This window comes from Lampetra fluviatilis, chromosome 25, assembly GCF_964198595.1.
Source record: "Lampetra fluviatilis chromosome 25, kcLamFluv1.1, whole genome shotgun sequence".
Lineage (NCBI taxonomy): Eukaryota > Metazoa > Chordata > Hyperoartia > Petromyzontiformes > Petromyzontidae > Lampetra > Lampetra fluviatilis.
The window spans coordinates 91,159-116,271 of NC_136299.1; the positions used below are offsets into that span (position 1 = coordinate 91,159).

General features: G+C 55.3%; 2 protein-coding genes across 3 annotated transcripts in view; both read left to right on the forward strand.

Moving 5' to 3' along the window:
• Positions 1-11,783, forward strand: part of LOC144941603 (uncharacterized) — a 100,318-nt gene extending 88,535 nt beyond the window's left edge. The window contains exons 31-39 of the mRNA XM_078867923.1: positions 470-608; positions 3,540-3,669; positions 4,442-4,537; positions 4,647-5,005; positions 5,985-6,117; positions 9,995-10,115; positions 10,220-10,329; positions 11,498-11,647; positions 11,697-11,783. Of these exons, the coding sequence (XP_078724049.1) occupies positions 470-608; positions 3,540-3,669; positions 4,442-4,537; positions 4,647-5,005; positions 5,985-6,117; positions 9,995-10,115; positions 10,220-10,329; positions 11,498-11,647; positions 11,697-11,783 (1,325 nt within the window). The remainder of the gene's footprint in view (positions 1-469; positions 609-3,539; positions 3,670-4,441; positions 4,538-4,646; positions 5,006-5,984; positions 6,118-9,994; positions 10,116-10,219; positions 10,330-11,497; positions 11,648-11,696) is intronic.
• Positions 4,673-25,113, forward strand: part of LOC144941628 (coiled-coil domain-containing protein 162-like) — a 39,619-nt gene continuing 19,178 nt past the window's right edge. For both annotated transcript variants that reach the window (XM_078867947.1, XM_078867948.1), the window contains exons 1-5: positions 4,673-4,682; positions 12,241-12,399; positions 13,360-13,533; positions 14,213-14,365; positions 19,199-19,333. In XM_078867947.1, the coding sequence (XP_078724073.1) occupies positions 12,298-12,399; positions 13,360-13,533; positions 14,213-14,365; positions 19,199-19,333 (564 nt within the window). In that variant the 5' untranslated portion in view covers positions 4,673-4,682; positions 12,241-12,297. The remainder of the gene's footprint in view (positions 4,683-12,240; positions 12,400-13,359; positions 13,534-14,212; positions 14,366-19,198; positions 19,334-25,113) is intronic.

Genomic DNA, 25,113 nt, shown 5'->3' on the forward strand with positions numbered 1-25,113 from the left:
TGTGTGACGGTGCCGTGCTGCTGTGTGACCATGCCGTGCTGCTGTGTGACCGTGCCGTGCTGCTGTGTGACCGTGCCGTGCTGCTGTGTGACCGTGCCGTGCTGCTGTGTGACGATGCCGTGCTGCTGTGTGACGATGCCGTGCTGCTGTGTGACCGTGCCGTGCTGCTGTGTGACGATGCCGTGCTGCTGTGTGACGATGCCGTGCTGCTGTGTGACCATGCCGTGCTGCTGTGTGACCGTGCCGTGCTGTTGTGTGACCGTGCCGTGCTGCGACCATGCCGTGCTGTGACCATGCCGTGCTGTGACCATGCCGTGCTGCTGTGTAACCATGCCGTGCTGCTGTGTGACCATGCCGTGCTGCTGTGTGACCGTGCCATGCTGCTGTGTGACCGTGCCGTGCTGCTGTGTGACCGTGCCGTGCTGCTGTGTGACTGTGCCGTGCTGCTGTGTGACTATGCCCCCTGTAGAGAGCGAGCTGCATGAGATCCAGAGGCAACTGGATGAGCTCAAGGACCCCAGGAGCCCCGAGCAGGCGGCCGAGCTCCTGTGTCGGTACCGCCAGGTGACACTGCTCAAGTTTGAGGCGGCCAGCAGCAACAGCCTCAGGTGAGTTGCTGGGCTTTGGGCATCTTCGGGACGTCGGTGGCATTAGAATCAACGTCAAGCTGCTGCTATAAATGATCACGTGATGATAAGCCCCTTCGTTGAGATATAATTTGTGGCCGGGTCGCTTCTAAAAAAAGTGAGACTATAGCTCAGTGGGCCTTACCTGGTATCAATAAAATAAAAAGTACAGCTTAGTTAAATTTCGATTTAAAGCTTTCGTGACTGCAGGGATGCATCTTCTTGGTTCTTATGGAAGAGGTACGTAGATGACACTTTTGTCATCTGGCCACATGGCCGGCCTGCTCTAGACCAATTTCTCGACCACATCAATTCCATACACCCAGCCATCAGATTCACCATGGAAGTCGAAAAAGATGGCAAGCTACCCTTTTTGGATGTCCTAATTAAAAGGAGACCTGATGGTTCAATGAGCCATTCTGTCTACAGGAAAGCCACCCATATGGATGCCTACCTAAAACCGGATTCCCACCACCATCCATCCCAGAAGAACTCCCTCATCAAGACTTTATACCATAGAGCCAAATGCATCTCCGACCAGGAACACATTGCCAGTGAACTCAAACACGTACGCCAAGCTCTTAAGGCTAATGGTTACTCCGACTACACAATCCGTAAAGCCATCACTCCAACCATCAAGAAGGATCCTGTTGAGGAGCCTTTCAAAATCATCACCTTACCCTACATTGCTGGGGTCACAAAAAAGATCTCCAAAATCCTGATTAAACACAAGATTCAGGTCCGATTCAACACAGTACATAAAATACGTGATCTGGTCCCGTCTGTAAAAGACGTGATTCCAGACATACAGTACCCTGGCGTCTACAAACTAAGTTGCCTCTGTGGTAGCAGTTACATTGGAGAAACCAAACGACATGTCTCGGACCGCATCCGTGAACATAAAGCAGACCTGAAACACGGTAGGACGAACACCTCAGCCATGGCAGATCACTGTTACAATTCAGTGGGCTCACATGACATTGACTTCTCCAAGACAGAGGTTCTCTGCAAGCCATCTGGCTACCATGAGAGATTCGTTCATGAGGCGATCCACATATACAAACACAGAGACAATTTCAACCGAGAAGATGGATTCTGGCTCCGCAATCATTGGAAGGATGTAATAAACCATTTCGGATCTTAACTGATTGTTGTTCACGTTTACGGTGACTTTCAGACCGCAGTCCACTCACTGGCATTGACTGTGTATCTTGTGTTCTCCACAGGGAATGCATTATTTGCTCCGCTGCGGGTCTCCTTTCATCGCTCTCCCATTGACATGTTTCATTGCTTCTACATACTATTAACATTCCCTCCCTTTGTTAATGCTACCCCCTACCCCCTCCCTTTGATGCTGCTAATCCTGCATAATGCATGGGCATAATATGACTTTGAAACCCCCCCGCCCACCTCCTACGCATTTCCCATGAATATGCTAAATTCCTCTTGATATGCACATTATTTTGTTAAGGCGCTCTTCTTCCACCTCCAACCCAGCTTATATATAAGCTCCAAGCTTGGCAGTGTCTCATTCTTCACCTGAAGACGGCTGCTTGCGTTGTAGCCGAAACGTCGTGAGAATTATTTTATTATGTTTTATTTGTATTATTTTATTACTTCCCTTCTACGTGACTTTACCGAAAGAACCAAGAAGATACAGCTTAGTTGCGCAGGCTGCCGCTGTTAGCGCCATAATGGTGACCGTCGAATCAAACCGAGTAGCCGAGCGAGCGCGCACACCGGAACGAGCGGTGGCGCAGTGGTTAGCACATTGCGCTCCGAACCCGGCGACCCGAGTTCGATTCCCACTGACGACCAATGACAGTGGCGATTATTTGAACTGCTCCTGGGCCTCCCCTAGGTGAATTATTCTCGAAATGAGTACCAGGTACGGTGCATGAACATCGGCACTGCAGGGACAAAAGGCAACCGGGCGTGGCGTTGGCCACCAAGCCCCTCGTGTATCGTTCGCTAATCGCAATTGCCTGTTATAAGGCTATATGAGGGATCTTTATCTTTGTGTCTAGCTAGGAGAAATTATATATACATAGTAACCCCAATCCTGTGAACAGGTTTGAATCCTGGCCAGGCATATCCCTGTGCTCAGTTGGTAGTGTCCCCATCTAAGTTGACTCAGCCTGAAGTGAGTAGCCGATGTGTTACGTTGGGAAGAGAGCGCCTCTGGAGCGGACCTCACTGCTCACCTGCTGCGCCCACTGACTGTTGGCAGATATGACAAAAATAACCACCTTGAGAAGTGCGTCTTAACGGGACGAGTCCTCATGCGAACATACGTGTGCGTGATTGTAGCGCTGTGTGGATTTGATACGGCCTCAGCGAGGCTATGGCAGAAAAGGATGCCTGTTTCCGCCTTCATAAGGGCTCATTGGCTGTACCTGGCCATGGGCTGTTGTGAAACACCCAGAGTGATGCATGGTCGAGGAGACGTAGGCCCCTTTTGAGTGTACGTGTGCACACACATTTGTAATTGTGTATCTCCTAGTGGCTCTCCTATGGATAAACTCGTCCTTGCCGTAGGAATGCTTCGGACTGTAAACAAGAGAGCCAGACCACCTCAAACTAATTTGAGCAGGAAATCACTTTGCAACGTTAATTGGCCGATAATACCTGAATAATACTTTAATATATAGAAGACCACAATTGGGCAATTGTTGTGGTTCGGCCTCGCCCCTCTGAGTCGTTCTCTCCCTCTACGAGAGCAAGCAAACCCTGGGCGGTGGAGGTACATCACAAGTTGACATTGTTATCTGCGCGTACGTGCATGGCCTACCCATATCGGGACTTGTGAGGCCACGTAGGCTCAGTGTGCCGCCAGCCCGGCACCGACTTGCCGCGGCTTCGTGGCGATGATGCCGCGACGTCTCCTGCTCGTTGCATGCATGCTGCGCGCAGGGACAGCGGCGCCGTGCGAGTGAGCGAGGAGGCGAGCACCACGGCCCGTGCACTCGCGGATGTCCCTGCCGCCAGCCTGTATGGAGCGGCGCTGCGCCTGCCGCAGCCCGTGCAGCCGGGCAGCCCACAGGTGCCGCCCCTTGCGCTCGCTCCATCTGCCCCCTCCGTCTCCCTCCAGCACCGGCTTCCATGCAGCTTTCACCAGCGGCAACATTCAAAGCCGCACCGGCATCTCCACCTCAATAATTCGCTCACTACACGATCCCACCGGCGTCTCCACCTCACTCACTCACTTACACGATCCCACCAACGTCTCCACCTCACTCACTCACTCACACGATCCCACCGGCGTCTCCACCCCACTCACACACTCACACGATCCCACCAACGTCTCCACCTCACTCACTCACACGATCCCACCGGTGTCTCTACCTCACTCACTCACTTACACGATCGCACCGGCGTTTCCACCCTACTCACTCACTCACTCAGATTGTAACTGTTGTGGATTTGCTCTCCAACACATCCACAACATTTTGCCAGTAATTGCAACTAGCATCATTAGTTGTAATTACTGGCGAAATGGCATACTCGGATTGTAAATGTTATGGATTTGCTCTCCAACACACCGGTGTGCTGTACGAGTTACGAATTGGCATGTTCTGTTTACGTGACAAACCTTACTAATTGGGTGTGTCGGGTGGTGGCAGGTTTAACGACACATTTATATTTACGTGATCTAACCCAAAAAAAAACAATATTATAGTAGCAGTCACTCAAGGTGTCCTTGAAAATAATTGGGCTTAGGCCAATAATACATCCCAGTAGCAGTCTCCATGCGAGCGCCACCACAAGAAGCCTGGCGGCGCGTGGCCTCTCCTATTTCTGTCCTCCCCACACAGGCCGCGGAGCTCTTCCCCTGGAGGTCATTCCTGAACACAGAGGGGCCCTACCCGGGGATGATCGGCCAGCTGTGGCAGACGCAACATGGCCTGCAGGTCAGTGACGCTTGACGGGCACGGGCCAGAGGAAACCACCGCCGTCAAATCTCTTTTTCCTCCAGAGTCCGTTTCACGTGCCCCTTTATCCGTTTGTCTTCACGTCCAGCTGCGTCTGTGCGGACTGACGGACAGCGGGCGTCGGGCCCTCAACGGTGAGATGCTCGGCGTCTCACTGCTCTTGGAGGACGTCCTGCAGACAGCGGCCGCCGGTGGGGCCGCGTCTGTCGTGGCTCCGCCGGCAGAACGTGCTCCTCAGGGCAGCGGTGATGACGACGACGACAACGATGGGGGAGGGACGCTGCTGGCCCCACCCCTCCCCGGCACGCCGCGGGCCGACCCTCTGTCGACCCTTGCGCTGCTCGAAGCGTTCCTGCTGCTGTGCAAGCGGCTGGAGCTCCTCAAGGCGGAGTGGGGGCGCCAGCGGCCAGGAGTGAGTGACGCTGCCGGGCTTGGCAAGACGTACAGGTGAGACGCGCCGGCCGGTGCCGACGTGCCGCGGTTCACTGGTTACGGTGGTTCTCGCGGGGGGAATCGTGCCATCGAGCATGCCGCTCGCTGCTGGATATCCGCTACGCGCTCGGTGACAGGCGAGCAGCGTCACGTCCAGGTGGTTCCTGAGCCAGGCGGTTGCGTCGGGCATGGTGCAGTGGTGAATCATCGCTGTGGTGATGCCTCCTCCTTCATGTTTGTGAATTTGGCGTCGGCGTTGCACGTCCCATGGTTCTGTTCTGGGAAGTGACCACAGTCTCCGCACACTGCCTGAGGGTTTCTAATATCCCTTTTGTGCATTATCATAAAGTATCCGCATGTACAATTTGAGGTTTTTTTGCTCTTAATCAACATCAGCCATATGAAGAAGAACAATACCAAAATAAATAATCACACACAGAGTGGAATTCACAGCCCATGCGTCGTGTAATTCCGTGCAATACATGTCGTTTACACCTTGCACAAATTACAAGCATCAAGGAGTAGCCGAGTGAGTCTTGAACTTCGTCTTGATCACGTCTTGCGCACAGTACGCGTTTGTCTCATATCAGGGAATCACCCCGTTCAGACACTCTGAACCTCCTTCTATCCCTGCCTTTACTCATCCTTTCTGGAGTTTCCCGTGACTCTCCACCAATCCCATGTATTTCTCCTAACGGTCTCCCAACCGACCCCTCGTTTTGAATTTGAATGATCTCCACCTTCAAGTCCGATTGGGCGTGTGCCCTACATCGTCAGCTGGGACAGCATTTCGCCAATGAGAGTTGGGCTCGTTATTAGAACTCACGAGGTGCCGTTATACCCAGCGAGGTCACATAACTTTATTTATTTATTTATTTATTTCCTGATAGGGTTCGTCTCTCGGCATTCCTTACACAAGCAAACAAATATGGCGCTGTTGGCTGCGGTCTGAGCGCTGAAGCGCTGACGAGTAGCGTGCGGTCGCTGCCGCCAGGGTGGAGATCCTGGCCCCGGCGCTGAAGGCCGTCGCGTGCCGCATGGGACTAGATGTGCCGGGGGAGGCTCAGCTGGAGGAGACCACGGTGGCCCCAGCGGGGGCCTCCGAGGTGGACGTCCGCATGGCGCAGGTGAGGGCCTCCACGCTCACCGCACTCCACTCTCACCGCACTGCACACTCACCGCACCATACACTCACCGCACTCCACTCTCACCGCACTCCACGCTCACCGTACTCCACGCTCACTGCACCCCACTCTCACCGCACCCCACACTCACTGCACTCCACGCTTACCACACTCTACACTCACCGCACCCACTCTCACCGCACTCTACACTCACCGCACCTCACTTTCACCGCACCCCACTCTCACCGCACCCCACACTCACTGCACTCCACGCTTACCACACTCTACACTCACCGCACCCACTCTCACCGCACTCTACACTCACCGCACCTCACTTTCACCGCACCCCACTCTCACCGCACCCCACACTCACCGCACCCCACGCTCACCGCACCCCACTCTCATCGCTCCCCACGCTCACCGCACCCCACGCTCATCGCACCCCAAGCTCAACGCACCAAACGCTCACCGCACCAAACGCTCACCGCACTCCATGCTCACCGCACCCCCACACTCACCGCACCCCACGCTCACCGCACCCCACGCTCACCGGACCCCATGCTCACCGCACTCCATGCTCCCCGCACCCCACGCTCACCGCACCAAACGCTCACCGCACCCCATGCTCACCGCACCCCCGCTCACCGCACCCCAGGCTCACCGGACCCCATGCTCACCACACTCCATGCTCACCGCACCCCACACTCACCGCACCCCGCCGCTCACCGCACCAAACGCTCACCGCACCCCACGCTCACCGCACCCCATACTCACCGCACTCTACTCTCAACGCACCCCACGCTCACCGCACCCCACGCTCACCGCACCCCACGCTCATTGCACCCCACACTCACCGCACCCCAAGCTCAACGCACCAAACGCTCACCGCACCAAACGCTCACCGCACCCCACGCACACCGCACCCCACGCTCACCGCACCCCACGCTCACCGCACCCCAAGCTCACCGCACCCCAAGCTCACCGCACCCCAAGCTCAACGCACCAAACGCTCACCGCACCAAACGCTCACCGCACCCCACACTCACCGCACCCCAAGCTCAACGCACCAAACGCTCACCGCACCCCACGCTCACCGCACCCCCATGCTCACCGCACCCCAAGCTCAACGCACCAAACGCTCACCGCACCAAACGCTCACCGCACCCCATGCTCACCGCATCCCACTCTCACCACACCCCACGCACATCGCACCCCACGCTCACCGCACCCCAAGCTCACCGCACCCCACGCTCACCGCACCCCAAGCTCACCGCACCCAAAGCTCACCGCACCCCCCGCTCACCGCATCCCAAGCTCACCGCACCCCAAGCTCACCGCACCCCCGCTCACCGCACCCCAAGCTCACCGCACCCCAAGCTTACCACACCCCAAGCTCACCGCACCCCAAGCTCACCGCACCCCAAGCTCACCGCACCCCCCGCTCACCGCACCCCAAGCTCACCGCACCCCACGCTCACCGCACCCCACGCTCACCGCACCCCAAGCTCACCGCACCCCACGTTCACCGCACCCCAAGCTCACCGCACCCCCGCTCACCGCACCCCAAGCTCACCGCACCCCAAGCTCACCGCACCCCATGCTCACCGCACCCCAAGATCACCGCACCCCAAGCTCACCGCACCCCAAGCTCACCGCACCCCAAGCTCACCGCACCCCCCGCTCACCGCACCCCCCGCTCATTGCACCCCACCCTCACCGCACCCCAAGCTCACCGCACCCCACGCTCACCGCACCCCACTCTCACCGCACCCCACTCTCACCGCACCCCACGCTCACCGCACCCCACGCTCACCGCACCCCAAGCTCACCGCACCCCAAGCTCACCGCACCCCAAGCTCACCGCACCCCAAGCTCACCGCACCCCAAGCTCACCGCACCCCAAGCTCACCGCACCCCCCGCTCACCGCACCCCAAGCTCACCGCACCCCAAGCTCACCGCACCCCCCGCTCACCGCACCCCAAGCTCACCGCACCCCACGCTCACCGCACCCCAAGCTCACCGCACCCAAAGCTCACCGCACCCCCCGCTCACCGCACCCCAAGCTCACCGCACCCCAAGCTCACCGCACCCCAAGCTCACCGCACCCCCGCTCACCGCACCCCAAACTCACCGCACCCCAAGCTCACCGCACCCCAAGCTCACCGCACCCCACGCTCACCGCACCCCAAGCTCACCGCACCCCACGTTCACCGCATCCCAAGCTCACCGCACCCCCGCTCACCGCACCCCAAGCTCACCGCACCCCAAGCTCACTGCACCCCATGCTCACCGCACCCCAAGATCACCGCACCCAAAGCTCACCGCACCCCAAGCTCACCGCACCCCAAGCTCACCGCACCCCCTGCTCACCGCACCCCCCGCTCACCGCACCCCACCCTCACCGCACCCCAAGCTCACCGCACCCCACGCTCACCGCACCCCACTCTCACCGCACCCCACGCTCACCGCACCCCACGCTCACCGCACCCCAAGCTCACCGCACCCCAAGCTCACCGCACCCCAAGCTCACCGCACCCCAAGCTCACCGCACCCCAAGCTCACCGCATCCCAAGCTCACCGCACCCCCCGCTCACCGCACCCCAAGCTCACCGCACCCCAAGCTCACCGCACCACCCGCTCACCGCACCCCAAGCTCACCGCACCCCAAGCTCACCGCACCCCAAGCTCACCGCACCCCAAGCTCACCGCACTTCAAGCTCACCGCACCCCAAGCTCACCGCACCCCAAGCTCACCGCACCCCCCGCTCACCGCACCCCAAGCTCACCGCACCCCACGCTCACCGCACCCCACGCTCACCGCACCCCAAGCTCACCGCACCCCAAGTTCACCGCACCCCACGCTCACCGCACCCCAAGCTCACCGCACCCAAAGCTCACCGCACCCCACGCTCACCGCACCCCAAGCTCACCGCACCCCCGCTCACCGCACCCCAAGGTCACCGCACCCCAAGCTCACCGCACCCCATGCTCACCGCACCCCAAGCTCACCGCACCCCAAGCGCACCGCACCCCAAGCTCACCGCACCCCAAGCTCACCGCACCCCCCGCTCACCGCACCCCAAGCTCACCGCACCCCCCGCTCACCGCACCCCCCGCACACCGCACCCCACGCTCACCGCACCCCAAGCTCACCGCACCCCACGCTCACCGCACCCCACTCTCACCGCACCCCACTCTCACCGCATCCCACTCTCACCGCACCCCACTCTCACCGCACCCCACGCTCATCGCACCCCACGCTCACCGCACCCCACGCTCACCGCACCCCAAGCTCACCGCACCCCAAGCTCACCGCACCCTAAGCTCACCGCACCCCACTCTCACTGCATCCCACTCTCACCGCATCCCACTCTCATCGCACCCCACGCTCACCGCACCCCACGCTCACCGCACCCCACGCACACCGCATCCCCCGCTCACCGCACCCCACGCACACCCCACGCTCACCGCACCCCACGCTCACCCCACGCTCACCGCACCCCACTCTCACCGCACCCCACGCTCACCGCACCCCACGCTCACCGCACCCCACGCTCACCGCACCCCACGCTCACCGCACCCCCCGCTCACCGCACCCCACGCACACCGCACCCCACGCTCACCGCACCCCACGCTCACCGCACCCCCTGCTCACCGTACCCCACGCTCACCACACCCCACGCTCACCGCACCCCACGCTCACCGCACCCCACACTCACCGCACCCCACGCTCACCACACCCCACGCTCACCGCACCCCCCGCTCACCGCACCCCATGCTCACCACACCCCATGCTCACCGCACCTCCACTCTCACCGCACCCCATGCTTACAACACTCGGTTATACACAAGGCCTTGAATTGACATTTTCTCTCTCAGCTGGAGAAGCTGATTGACAGTTTGGAGTGCAGGATGATTCAAGAGACACACAGGAAGGTCAGCGCAGAGCTGGCGCTGGCTGTGTCCGAGAGGGCACGGGAGGAGGCTGCACTCCCTACAGGTACACTCCCGCCTCACTGGTACATTAACCACAACTCTCCAACACTCAGAGCCCGTACTCACGGTGCCCGTGTCATGCTTCCCGTCTGCTCTGCGCTCGAGGAGACCTGTGGAGGCACCCCCTGATGAGTGAAAACCTCACCAATGAGCGGCCTGCCATCGTGGAGGACTTTGTCCATCATCTCCTGGAGCACGCACAGCTCTCGGAGACTGAAGTGAGAGCTCCACAGCCCCTAACTCCGAGCACACGTTAGTGTAGTGTGTGTGTCCGTGTCGTGTGTGTGTCCATGTCGTGTGTGTGTGTGTCTGTTAGTGTGTGTGTATCTGTGTCGTCTGTGTGTCTATGTCGTGTGTGTGCTGCTCATGTGGAGCGGTAGTGCAGCGGTTAGTGCAGTGCGCTATGAACGCGGCGACCCGAGTTCGGTTCCTGCTCATGGCTGACATCTATGATGAATTTCTGAACCAATCCTGGGCCTCCCCGAAGTTAACTCGGCCTCAAATGAGCACCTGGTGCGGTGTGTAAACATCGGCACTAGGGAGACAAAGGTGGCCGGGCGTGGTGCTGGCTTCCCACCTCCTCGTGTCCCGTTCTGGCCTAAATAGGTGCTCACTCACAGCACTTGCCAAAAAGCTCTGTTAAAGGCTATACAGGGGATCTTTGTCTTTGCTCGTTAGTGTAAGTGATGCATGTAATTGTATTATTTATCTGTGTGTGTACTGTGAGTAATAATAATAATAATTTGTGTTTGATATGGCACCCTATACGCTGGGGCACAAAGTGAATCAGCACCTGGGCCTGCCGGCAGGCATTCGTCTGCCACTAGGGGGGTGATGATTGCTGCTGTGCATAATCCCAGTCGCACCATCTCAATTGACAACCAATGGCATATTTGTCTCTGTGTATGGGTCGCCAACGGCGTACCCCGCGTGTCATGGAAAGCGGTTCAAAATCGGGTTACCCATCGCTGGGTGGTCAACTGTCAACTGGGGTGGAGCGAAGCGTTCCACTCGCGCCGTTGGCTGACCGCCGACCGCGCATGATTCGATGAAAAACCCAAGGCGAGTCACCGATCGACAGGGAAGTCTGAGCTGAGGAAAGCTCGTGGACAGCTTGGACCGCTGGAGACAAGGGCGTTGGGGGGGGGCGAGTGGTAAAGAGTGGGGGTGGTGATAAGGATGGTTTGAAAAACAAGTCGGGAAGAGGGCGTTTGAGGTGTTTCTAGGGAATCCCTCCCAACCTATGTATGACCGAGTTTTACTGGAATTTGAGTAAACAAGCGCCCTTCCATCTGCGTGCGGTGCGGTGTGTTCATGTGGTGTGTTGGTGCATCGGTGCATTGCGTTGGTGTGGTTGCTGAAGGCATACCCTCCGTGTGGCCACAGGTGCGGCTGGACAAAGCGCACCTCTCCCGTGGCCTGGCGACGCTCGCCTCGCACGTCATGCAGAGGGAGCGGAGCAACTTCCAGGCCTTCTCAATGTTCTACGAGCACCTGCTGCGCCACCAGCAGCGCTTGCTGCAGCAGCGCGAGCAGGCACGTGCCCCCCGCCTCCCCCACAACCACCTTGCTTTGCCTTGTGCAGTGTTGGTGGCGCCAAGGTCACTCGCGCGACCGAGACTCCATCCTTGTTCTCTTGAGTTCTCCCCCCTCGCACGTGTGCGCTGGGTGAGGCTGTGCCCACACCGTGCGGATCTTGGGGATTACTGACCGTACTTCATAGCGCCGGTCGATGCTGGGTTTGGTGGAGACGGGCTGCGTAGACTTTCGAGCGTGGCAGAGTACAGCCGTGGGATTTTGCCGCTCGTTCCCGGTAGCTCCTATAGCAGTCCGTGCGCTGGTCACCTCTGCGGCGTTGAGAATCAAGAGCAAAGCTGGCAGTGCACCCTGCAGATTGCGATTAAAAGCAACTTTTATTTTACCAGTTCAAGGCCCACTGAGCTTCAGAAGCAACCTAGCTATCACAAATTATAGATCGAAGAAGTGGCTTATCACGTGGAAATTCATATCAGCCAAATACTATAATCGCATGTTTCTAAATGTGGAGGGAAAAATCAGAGGACCCGGAGAAAATACGCGCGACCACGGGGAGAGAGACGCATGAACTCCAAATATACAGCAGGCGTCAGGATCGGGATCGAACCCATGACCTGTATACCAGGCGAGGTAGTTAACACCTCGCCACAATGGGTCATACTCCGGTTCACTGGTGCGGCGATCTCCGTCTTCTGCAGGAAGTCGCCGCTTTGCAGGAGGCGGCCCGACCCATGGAGCAGCTCGACGTGCAGGTGGGACAGAAACCGCAGCCGCTGTCTCTCGGCGCTTGCACCCACACGGCCGGGACTGGGGACTTGCCGCAGTGGATAGGAGATGTTAAACCACCTGGTCTGGTATTCAGGAGGTCGTGGGTTCGATCCCGACCCTGACGCCTGCTATATATTTCGAGTTTGCGTGTCTCTTTCCCCCCATGGTTGTGTGGACCTTGGTTTAGGTGTGCTATGTTTTTGTATTTTTTTTGCTGTTGTCTTGTACAGCATTGTCAGATGCAGTTTTGCATGAACGACGTGATGTAAACTTTGATTATAATTATTATTATTATCCGTGCTCACGTTGTACGAATTGATTTGCATTGGGGTCTGGTAGCAGTATTGTGTTGAGCTTTATTCCAGTGAACGCCACAGTTCTGCTCATAGACCTAATGCTGACCGAGAAATGTGTCCAGTTTGGCTGCACAGCGGTAAAGGTGGCAGCCCAAGTTGCATTCTCACACACACGTGGTGATTTTTTACTTCCATTGAAGCTTTTGTTTGATAATTCACGAGCCCGTTACAGCCAGTCACATAATCTGTTCGGAGTGTCTCCCGTCGCACAGAACTCACCTGACATGACGAGTCTGTGCAACAGAGATGGGGGAGAGGGCAAAGGAGGGGGGTGAGGGAGTGGGGACTCGTTTTCCCAGAAGGTGGGGCTGTTAATACGGTGGGGTAACACGCGGTGAATTTACCATCCAAGAGATCTAGTTACAAGTGTAAACTTTTCTCCTCGAGGTGTTGACCTGCACATGTGATGCCCGCGTGTGCTCTCTGCGTGTGCTCTCTGCGTGTACTGCCCACGTGTGCTGCCCACGTGTGCTGCCCGTGTGTACTGCCCGTGTGTACTGCACACGTGTGTTGCCCGTGTGTGCTGCCCGCGTGTGATGCCCGTGTTTGATCCCCACGTGTGCTCCCTGCGTGTGCTTTTCGCGGCAGCACGAGCTCGGCGAGGGGACGCTGCGGCTGCTCGTCGAGGTGACATCTCTGCGCTCGCAGCTCGCGGAGGCGCGCGGCGCTGAGGAGAGAGCGCGGCAGTGGGCACGCGACGAGGAGCGCGCCGAGTACGACCCGCTCATACGCAGCCTCTGCTCTGACCTCTTCGCCGTCATGGTGAGATGACGTCGTAATAGTCGTCTTAGTCGCAGGGCTCCGCGTTGTCTGGCGGCGTTCCTGTGGATGTGAAGGTCGCTTCCTGGTTCCCGTAAACACCGGCGTTCCTTCAACTCCTTCCTTCAATGCGTTCATTCAACTCGTTCCTTCAACGCATTCCTTTAACTCATTCCTTCCATTCGTTCCTTCAACTCGTTCCTTAAACTCGTTCCTTCAACTCAATCCATCAACATAAGCCAGCCCACCACCCCCCCACCCCACACCCTTGCCGAACCGCACAACGTTCACTCGTGGTGGAGATGTGGCCGGTAAACGTCGGTCTGCCACGCCGGCGCTTCTCACTGCACCAGACACGTTTTGACTGCTGATGCTGACCGTTGTGTGTGTGTCGGTGGAGACTGCCGGGAAGGGCATTGAGTGAGAGAGTGAGCGTAGCGGTATGGGACGAGGGAGCGTGTCCGCAGCAGGGCATTGGGATGGGGGGAGCGTGTCTGCAGCAGGGCGTTGGGATGGGGTGCGTGTCTGTGCAGCAGGGCGTTGGGATGGGGGGGGCGTGTCGATGCAGCAGGGCGTTGGGATGGGGTGCGTGCTTGGGCAGCATGGCATTGGGATAAGACCAGGGAGTGTGTCTGTGTCGCAGGGTGTTGGGATGGGACGAGGGTGCGTGTTTGTGCCGCAGGGCACGCTGGACGAGTTCAGGACGGAGCTGCACCGGGAGGCACTCAACTCGGTCGCGCTCGTGCGCAGGGAGGGGGTCGAGAGTGTCCGGCTCCTCCGCAGGAAGAGCGGAGTGAACAGGGAGGACTATTCCCTGCAGAGGAACCTGATCAAGGTGAGGAGGCTCCTTCCAGCTGGCGCGTGGCCCAGGGGTGGCTCGCTTTTCCGTTGTCACGGTTGTTTCTCTTGAGTCGCTAGTGGCCGACAAAGTATGAGGATCGTTTGACGTAAATTTTGTCTTGATTTCTTACAAAGCTAAAATTGAGAATTGCGTTGGAGCTGTTAAACGAATGTTCGTATGGTGTTCTTTGTTCGGCGTTTCATATTTCGATCCAATCCCACGATCTTTGTGACTGCGAAACTTTTTATTTGTTTTTGTTTCCCATTTATATTTTTATTGTTCATCAGAGTACTTTGTTTTCTTTTGGCTATTTCAGTGACTCCAGTCACTCTTGCAAATGTGACGACTATTTTCGCTCTCTTGAATTCCCACTTTGGTGGCAGAAAGCGAACTTTGAACCTTGAAACTCTCCCGCAGATACCGCTGAGAGGTAGCAGTGCTCATGGTGTGTGTCCAGCCGGGGGCTCCCTTGCGCAGCCGCTACTGACACCGTGCAGACAACAGAAGTTGTCGCTCTGTGATAAACACTGCAGGGTTTTTTTAATGTATTTAGTTTTTCATCCCCCCCCCCCGCCTCCCCAGCAGTGGGGTAACTGAGCAGCGCGTCGTGAGTGATCACTCTGAGCGCGTTCGTTCCGAGCGCGTTCGCCCCAAGCGCGATTGCCCCGAGCGCGTTCACACTCCGAGATCCCCCGTAGCAGGCGCAACAGCTGATACTATGCGCAACCCTCCTCCACTTCTCACTTACCCCCCCCCCCTCCAGTTTAAAAAAATAAAAAAACAGACGTCAATGCGTATAGTTGTTTGCATCTGTCCAAGACTCGAGGTGAAGGGCCACTGTGTTATGCCGAAGCGTGTGGGGGAGATGAACGTAGCTCTAGACAATTGATCTGATTAATGTCACGTCCTTGTGAACACTGGAGGTAACTGTACGAGTGCCGTAAGCATTTTAGTGGGATACAAAAAAAATACATTGAAATTTTAAAGCTAAGCGTATCGATTTCGCAAGTAGATAATATGTATATTGATGTATAATCTGCGTTTCTTTATGTGACTGTGTGTAGTTGAAATGAAAACCGGTGGCGCAGTGGGTAGCGCGCTGCGCTAAGAACCTGGTGACCTGAGTTCGATTTCCACTCGTGGCCAACACCAGTGACGAATATCTGAACCAGTCGTGGGACTCCTCTAGGTCGCCACATTGGTGATATGTTAACTACCTCACCTGGTATACAGGAGGTCGTGGGTTCGATCCCGACCCTGGCGCCTGTATATTTGGAGTTTGAGTGTCTCTCTCCACGTAGTTGCGTGGCTTTTTCTCCCGGGTTCTCCCTCCACATTTAGAAACATGCATTTAGAGTATTTGGCTGCTGTAAATTTCCGCATGATAAGCCACTACGTTGAGCCAGGTCGCTTATGAAAAAGAGATATTTTTAGCTCAGTGGGCCTCACCTGGTAAAATACTAAATTTAATAATAGGGTTTTCCCCTTTTTTCTGGCAACAAAACTGAAACCTTTTTACAAGGAATCACGTGCGCATTAACCACAATACTTGTGGTCAAAATGAAAATAAAAAACACACTCTGATAATATATGCATTGTCCTTGAAACTGATCGGTCCACACCAGAGACAGCTTTCCTTTGAGCCTCGTCTCAATTGGTGCTAGACCAGAGGACGCCAAAAGGCATACAGCTCAAAGACAATGCACTATCAAAGTAATGAGGGCTCGTGGTAAGCATCTACATCATTAGACCTCCTTTGCCAGTACCAAAATATAATAATAGGGGTTTTCCCCATTTTTCTGGCAAAAAAACTGAAACCTTTTTACGAGGAAACATGTGTGCATTAACCATAATACTTGTGGTCAAAATGCAAACAAACAATACACTCGACACAGCCAACGAGAAAGGGTTGCATGTAAACAGAACATGCCAATTCATCACGAGTACAGCACACCGGTGTGTTGGAGAGCCAAGCCACAACATTTACAATCCGAGTACAACGTTTCGCCAGTAATTACAACTAGCTTCATCAGGCGGCAGCCAGATTTGTGGAGAAGTCCATCTGTTTCGTTCTTTATATAGAGGCGTAGATGTGGTGACCACACTTCTGCGCTCTTGTGGGGGGGGGGGGGTTTCATGAGCCAACGTACATTATGCATGTGCATTATTCGAGTCCTTTGATTTTGTCATTCCTGTCCATTGTGTGTATAAAAATTTCCATACCAACGGTAATCCCTATTGAAGTATCGTGCCCTGTATAGGCATATATTTAAACATATTCTTGGTTCTTTCGGTAAAGTCACGTAGATAGGAAAAATAAATAAATATAAGTATAAAATAAAAAAATATCTATTGACAATAATAAAAGCAAAAAAATCATTTAAACAATGTATTATTTGGTTCGCTTCCACGCAGCACTAAGTCGGTAGCTATCCGAACGGTTACAATTATATTTTTTTCTTTTAATTTCGATAGATTATCTAATTAGTCTTGGCCAGTAGTAGCTAGTCTTGCACAGAATTTCATAATTAACAAAATCAATTGAGTGTCCTTGTTGGCACGCGTGTTCTGCTACTGCTGACAGTTGTATTTGGGAGTATTTGATATTTTTGTGATGTTCTTTTAGTCTCGTGCTGATCATTCATCGTGTTTGCCAAACATAACATATTCCACAAGTGCAGTTAATCCTTACACGCCTTCTGTTGATTGCTTCGGTAATACATCTTTTGTACCAGATATTAATTTCTGTATTTTATGTACCATGCCAAATCTGACTCGGATGCTTTGTTTTTTCCAAACATCTGGCTAGTTTATCAGTTACTCCTGCAATGTACGGTATTTTGATCGTTTTAATTACTTGGGCAGTTTCAATGCTTGTCTTATTTGATTTGGTTTTGGCATTCAATGTCCTGTTGATTTGTGCATCATTATTACCGTTATTTTGCAGCGCTTCTTTTACATGTTGAATTTCACTTCTCAGACTGTCACCATCTGACACTTTCTTAGCTCGATGAGTGAGCATCTTGATAAGAGCAGATTTCTGCGCGGGTGATGGTGTGACTGCATTCAAAAAGGCGTCAGTATGCGTTTTCTTTCGGTAAACGCTGTATGTTATTTTACTATTTCGACCCCGTCCGAGCAGAATATCCAGAAATGGTAGAGTTTTGTCAGCTTCCACTTCCATGGTGAACTGAATGAGATGATTTAAAAATCCGTTAAGTGTATCTTTGCCGTGTGGCCAGAGCACCAATATGTCATCCACATATCTAAACCAAGCAGAAGGTTTTAGTGTGCTTGAAGCTTTTGCATTTATTTCAAAATCTTCCATGTTTAGTGAATCACTCGGAGACACTATCAGTATGTAATAAAAGACTCGGACACTTCTCTCTGTCCTGTGTCCTTTATTTGGGTTCGATCTCTTTTCCTCACGGTACTCCCCTATAACCTCTCCACTCTGCAGCCCCAGGCTGCTGTCGCTCACGTAGCCCCCACTCTGCAGCCCCAGGCTGCTGTCGCTCACGTAGCCCAAACTTCCTCCTAGCAGCCCCGCCGCTGTCACGTCGTGCAGACCCCTGCTGCCGACTCCTCCCTTGCAGACCCGCTGCTCTCTGCAGCCTCCTCGCTGCTCCTCCTGCCCCGGAGTCGGTCACCGTTGGCCGACGGTGCCGATCCTCGTGGCTCGGGTGTGTGGCGACCTCGCCACTCTCTCTCACCCTTCGCCCTGCGTGGCCTCTCACTTTTCCCAGTCCCCGATCACTCCCGACTGCTTCCGGTTACCCCCCTTATAGACCCTTACCCTCTCCCCCACGTGACGTAACTCCTCCCCCCATGACATCACTTCCGGAAGGTCGTTTACGCCCGCATTACAAGTAGAAGGCACTATATTTATTATAGCCTTCACAGGTACAAGCGGTAACTATGCTAGGGTAAGGACAGCTAACAGGCTGCCTGACCAACAACGCCGACGAGGTGAAGACGGTGACGAGGACTCCAGCAGCACGACGGTTCCACTCCAAACAACAGCCCCGAACCCTCGCTCGGGGTCTTTCCTTTATACACCCAGTAGGCTTTACCACATGTACCCCCTCTGCCCCCGTTGCCTCACGTCCCTCTCTATGGCTCATGACATCCTGCTGGAAGACAGGGCTACTACACCTCCGATCCCCTTCTGTGACGGCAACCAGCGCTTTGTGCCACAGTGACCCATTCCATGTCACTACACATGTGTAATGTGAGGTTACACCTGGATGATAAATGGGTTACACCTGGATGATTAATTGGTTACACCTGGATGATAATGATTGACTCTGCCTGCCTCAGCCACAACCAATGGGGAGTCGAGCCAGGGGCCCGGCCCTGATGTAATGCGTCATTGGTATTGGAATAAAACATTAAAATGCTGAAAGAAATTACCTGCAAATGACCTTAATTGGGATCACACAGCAGCAGCATCGCCTCACTGCTGTGAAAACTTTGCAGGACTCTCCTCTTTCTTGAGACACTTCTCTCTCTCTCTCTCTCTGCTTCTTCTCCTCGCACTGCTCCACTTTGGAATTCCCTCCCAAAATCGTCTCTCTCCCCCATTAGCGTGGTTTGGCTACCTGTGGTGCGAAAGTTAGTTCAACGTACGTACGTGTATAATAATAAGAATAATTTACATTTATTTGTAAGGTGCCTTCCACTAATGTCTCAAGAAGCGTGTTACAACTCTCATCTAACACACAACTTTGACAGTGCTGTTTGTTGATGGCCGCTTGACGTTTTGTGACTCACGGGGTCTGCGCCCACCCAAAACCACCCCTGCCTGTGACTGAGCGGCGTGTTCAGCACGAGGAGGTGCAGAGGCTGCGAGAGGACAAGAGCCACCTGGAGACGCTGGTGAGCAAGATGAGGGTGCTGAGCTACTGGAGACAGAGCAGCCTGAGGAGGAGCCACTCCAAATCAACTGCAGAGCTACAGCAAGTGAGCAGTCGCCTCGCTGCACACCCCTCGCTCACTCGCACACAAAGACGCCCAGTATAGCCTATAACAGACTGATGGGGCAAGTGCTCTGAGCGAGCACCTATGAAGGCCCGGCAACGGCACACGAGGGGGTGGGCGGCCAGCATTACGCCTGGCCGCCTTTGTTTCCTTTGTGGTGATGTTTACACACTGGCACTTATTTTAGGCTAATTCGACCTAGGGGAGGCCCAGATAATCGTCACTGGTGTTGGCCGTGAGCGGGAATCGAACTCGGGTCACCGGTTTTGCAGCTCAGGCTTGAGCCGCACAGTGCCTCCCACGAGCAGCGCAGCCGTCTCTGAGTGCAGCTCGGCGCGTGGGAGTCGTGAGCGCGGCTGCGGGTCCACGGTGTCTACGCTGCTGAAATGTAACTGCCTGTGATCCGGCACGATGGAGACAGCAGCGGCGAGGGTTCCTAGATCACACGCAGATGTTGCGAAACTCCCTTCCCCATGCACTGCGATGAGCGCGGTTGGCTACATACGGTGTGAAAGAAGTTCAACGTAGATACATTGCCCCATGGGCGTTGGCGAGGTGTCCGTACCCTGGCTCGCCAGGAGAAGGCGGTAGAGGAAAAATTTGGACTCCACCTGTTCTGTCTGTATGGAATAGAGCGTTGTCCCCTTGCATGCTTGGGTTTTCTCCAGGTGCTCCTTTTTCTTCTCGCATGTAAACCACTTATTAATTGGCTGATAACACCTTCATATACAGAGGACCGCAAAGCTTGGGCAATTACTGGCGCTGGCTCATCGTGAGCCATGTGACCAGGAGTACGGGCCAAAGTCCATGGACTAAGACCAAATATGTAACTTGTCGGTACCACCTGAGATGGCAACATAGTAACATTGTCTCATAGGCGCGCGATCACACAGCCCACTTGCATCCGCCATGTATGGGACACTGCTCTCACTGAATGCCCCAAGCACTACCGAACTTTTGGTTCTGGGGCCAGCAGCCACGGTCTGTCCTGCACACAGCACTGCTCTCGCCCTTTCTTTCCCAAAGCAGGTGAACGTCCTTTCTTATCCCCCCCCCCTGCTCCTACCCAGCCATACTCCCTCACTCATCCACACACAGCTCTTACCAAAGTCAAAGACAAAGATCACCCATAATAGCATGAACAGATTGCTGGGGCAAGTGCTGTTCGCGACCGCCTATGAAGGCTGGCACAGCACGCGAGGGGGTGGGTGGCCAATGCCACGCCCGGCCGCCTTTGTCTCCCTAGTGGCGATGTTTACACACTACACTAGATACTCATTTGACGCCGAGTCTACCTAGGGGAGGCCCAGGACCGGTTCAGAAAATTGTCACCGATGTTGGCCGTGAGCTGGAATCAAACTCGAGTCGCCGGGTGTGTAACGCAGCGTGCTAACCGCTACCCTCCTACTCTCCTCCGCCTCCAGCCACACTCCCTCACTCATCCACACACAGCTCTTACCTCCACCGCAGTCACACACACTCACTGGTGAATTTCGCCACACGCTCGCACTTCTCTCACCACAGCGGCTCCGTGTGCTCGCTAAACATTACTCATCATCCCACTCGGCGTTCTGGTCCTTTGACGACCTCTTGTGCTCAGCAACTGTCTTGTTAATAAAAACGAAAACCAAAGAGCTGTGAATGTTTCAGAGCACATCGCACGACCAGCAAGCCACGCGGTCTGACTCGCGAGCCACGTGGTCTCACTCGCGAGCCACACGGTCTCACTCGTGAGCCACGTGGTCTCACTCGTGAGCCACGTGGTCTCACTCGCGAGCCACACGGTCTCCCTCGCGAGCCACGTGGTCTCACTCGCGAGCCACACGGTCTCACTCGTGAGCCACGTGGTCTCACTCGCGAGCCACACGGTCTCACTCGCGAGCCACACGGTCTCACTTGCGAGCCACACGGTGTCACTCGCGAGCCACACGGTCTCACTCGCGAGCCACACGGTGTCACTCGCGAGCCACACGGTCTGACTCGCGAGCCACACGGTGTCACTCGCGAGCCACACGGTCTCACTCGCGAGCCACACGGTGTCACTCGCGAGCCACACGGTCTGGCTCGCGAGCCACACGGTCTCACTCGCGAGCCACGTGGTCTCACTCGCGAGCCACACGGTGTCACTCGCGAGCCACACGGTGTCACTCGCGAGCCACACGGTGTCACTCGCGAGCCACACGGTGTCACTCGCGAGCCACACGGTCTCACTCGCGAGCCATACGGTGTCACTCGCGAGCCACACGGTCTCACTCGCGAGCCACACGGTCTGACTCGCGAGCCACGTGGTCTGACTCGCGAGCCACACGGTCTCACTCACGAGCCACACGGTCTCACTCGCGAGTCGCAGAAAATCGCTCCCCACAGACAGTTTCGGTTAAAATTGTGCCGATGCGGCAGACTTTGCACACATTTGGACTGCATTCGCCCCATATTTGGGGAGATTTTGCCTTTCTGCCAACACTGAATTCGGGGCCATAAATTGTTTAATCGATGCAGTTGCGAACTCCGGTTTGACGCCGGTGGTGTGGGAGGAGAGGCGGTGCAGTGGTTAGCGCACTGCCCATCAAACCCAGCAACTCGAGTTCGATGCCCAACCACGACAAATAACAGTGACAGCGAATATTCAAACAGTTCTTGGACACCCCTAGGTCGACTCGGCCTGAAATGCGTACCTTGTGCAGTGCGCGGTGTAAATGAGTACCTGGTGCTGGCCGTGGCCAGCACCACCCCCCTCGTGTGCCGTGTTGGTCAACATCGGTGCTACTCATGAGCAGCATTTGCCCCGATGGTCTTTTAAGGCGACATAGGGGATCTTTGTCTTTGGTGGGGGGGGGGGTCGCTGGAGGGGAGTTCGCGACGCCATCCATGGGGGTGGCTCACACTTGCTTGGGGTGAACTCTCCTCCAATTCGCCCCATTGTTGTATCGCTCTACGATAAACACTGCATGGTTTTTTCTGTTTATTTTTTTTGTCTCCCCCCAAACCCCACCTCCCCAACTCCACCTCCCCAGCAGTGGGGTAACCGAGCAGCACGTCGAGTGCGTTCCCTCCGAGCTCGTTCCCTCTGAGCTCGTTCCCTTCGAGGTCGTTCCCTCCGAGCCCATTCGTTCCGAGCGGCCGCGCTCGAAGTCTGAACGGGCCCTCCTCACGGCATCCTCCGCAGCCTTTGACTGCTCGTCACATCAAACTGTGCTCGGGTCGAACATTACGAGAGCGTGCGCCGTGTTTGGAAGCATTTCTTTAAACTAGTCAGTCAACGCACGGTTTGGACCCTTTTTTGCCAGCATTCGATCAATATTAAAGGGATAACATATAAAGTGTTTTACCCTTCCTGGCATAACTACAGGTGTTACAAATTACGTCTGTCACAAGGCATCATGTATGCATTAACCACGCATACTTGTGGCAAAACATGCCAACAAAATATGCTTTGATGATGAATGCGCATGCCCTTGAAACTGTTTGGCCTACATCAGATAATATTGACATCACTCACGAGTCACTTCGAGTAGAAAACCAAGGAGAAAACAAGAATACTCTTGCAGCACGGATCGTTGTTGCAAGAGAGGCCAACAGATGGACTCCGCAAACAGGGATGGAATTATGGCCGAGGGAGGGAATGCTTCCGGGCTCTCGGCTCACGCTGGGGGACATTAAGAAGAAGCCTCTCGCCAGTCCTGGCTTGGAGCCAATTTCGCTTCACTTCACATTCACACATCTGTGGGGCGGGGGGAAGTACCCCATTGAATGGTCAATGCTGTGCCTCCTATGCTGCCAGACGCCTGCTATCGTCTACACTTGGCTTGTGTGACTGTCTAAAGCTGGTTTCATTTCTCTGTGGCTGGTGCTGTGTGAACAGTGCTGTGCTTGTGTTGTGTGGTCGGTGCTCTAGGCACAGTGCTGTGCTTGTGTGGCTCGTGACGTGTAAGCTGTGTGAGCTGTGTGGTGGTTGTGTGGTGGTTGTGTGGCTGGTGGTGTGCTGTGCTGTGTGAACTGTGTGGTGGTTGTGTGGTGGTTGTGTGACCGGTGCTGTGTGAGCTGTGTGAGCTGTGTGAGCTGTGTGGTGGTTGTGTAGTGGTTTTGTGGTGGTTGTGTGACTGGTGATGTGTGAGCTGTGTGGTGGTTGTGTGGCTGGTGGTGTGCGGCGCTGTGTGGTGGTTGTGTGGCGGGTGGTGTGCGGCGCTGTGTGAGCTGTGTGGTGGTTGTGTGGTGGTTGTGTGACTGGTGGTTGTGTGGTGGTTGTGTGACTGGTGGTTGTGTGGTGGTTGTGTGATCGGTGCTGTGTGAGCTGTGTGAACTGTGTGGTGGTTGTGTGGTGGTTGTGTGGCTGGTGGTGTGCGGCGCTGTGTGAGCTGTGTGGTGGTTGTGTGGTGGTTGTGTGGCTGGTGGTGTGCGGTGCTGTGTTGTGGTTGTGTGACTGGTGGTTGTGTGGTGGTTGTGTGGTGGTTGTGTGACTGGTGCTGTGTGAGCTGTGTGGTGGTTGTGTGGCTGGTGGTGTGCGGTGCTGTGTGGTGGTTGTGTGGTGGTTGTGTGGCTGGTGGTGTGCGGTGCTGTGTGGTGGTTGTGTGGTGGTTGTGTGGCTGGTGGTGTGCAGTGCTGTGTGGTGGTTGTGTGATCGGTGCTGTGTGAGCTGTGTGAACTGTGTGGTGGTTGTGTGGCTGGTGGTGTGTGAGCTGTGTGGTGGTTGTGTGGTGGTTGTGTGGCTGGTGGTGTGCGGTGCTGTGTGAACTGTGTGGTGGTTGTGTGGTGGTTGTGTGGCTGGTGGTGTGCGGTGCTGTGTGAGCTGTGTGGTGGTTGTGTGGCTGGTGGTGTGCTGTGTTGTGTGAGCTGTGTGGTGGTTATGTGGCAGGGGTGGTGTGCTGTGCTGTGTGAGCTGTGCGGTGGTTGTGTGGCTGGTGGTGTGTGGGTTCCGTAGGATTGGAAGGATGCCCTGGTGGTCCTCCTCTTTAAGAAGGGGGACCGCACAGACTGTAACAACTACAGGGGCATCTCCCTCCTCAGTGTGCCGGGAAAGATCCTGGCAGGCAGGCTGAGGGGTGGCTTGCGGAGCGCCAATGTGGTTTCAGGAAAGGGCGGTCCTGCACAGATGCCATATTTTCTGTCCATCTGTTACAGCAGAGGTGTAGGGAATTCCCACAGAACCTACATATCTCTGCTTTATTGACCTGGTCAAGGCCTATGATACCATCCGTAGGCCTGGGCTCTGGGTTGTTCTCCGTGCTTTCGGAGTCCCTGACTCTCTGCTCACAATCATTAAGGACCTTCATGATGGTGAGCAGGCCCGGGTAAAACTACATGGCGGGAGTCGGAGTCTTCTTCTTAGGTTTTTTCGGTAAAGTCACGTAGGTAAAACATCAAAATTAATGAAAATAAAATAAAATAAAAAACAAAAATCACGACGTTTCGGAGGCAACACAAGTCTCCGTCATCAGGTGGGACCGTCACAGCCAGATTAGCTGCATCAAGTGAGGCAATGATTCAAGATGTAATCCCTTAAAAGCGAGTTGAGGGGGGAGGAGAGGGAGGGGGGAGCTCATCAGACTATGGTAGCCAATGAATGGAAACGTATCGGGAGGGAGGGGGGGCGAGGCCAAAAGGGTGAGCGACGGCGTGGAAGCGATTGTGCGCAAGCGGCCAATTACTGCCAATTACTGCACACGCCAACACAATGGAGCGATTGTGCGCAAGCGGCCAACTACAGCACACGCCAACACAATGGACAGAGAGGGGGAGGGGAGGTCTGATACACATGATAGAAC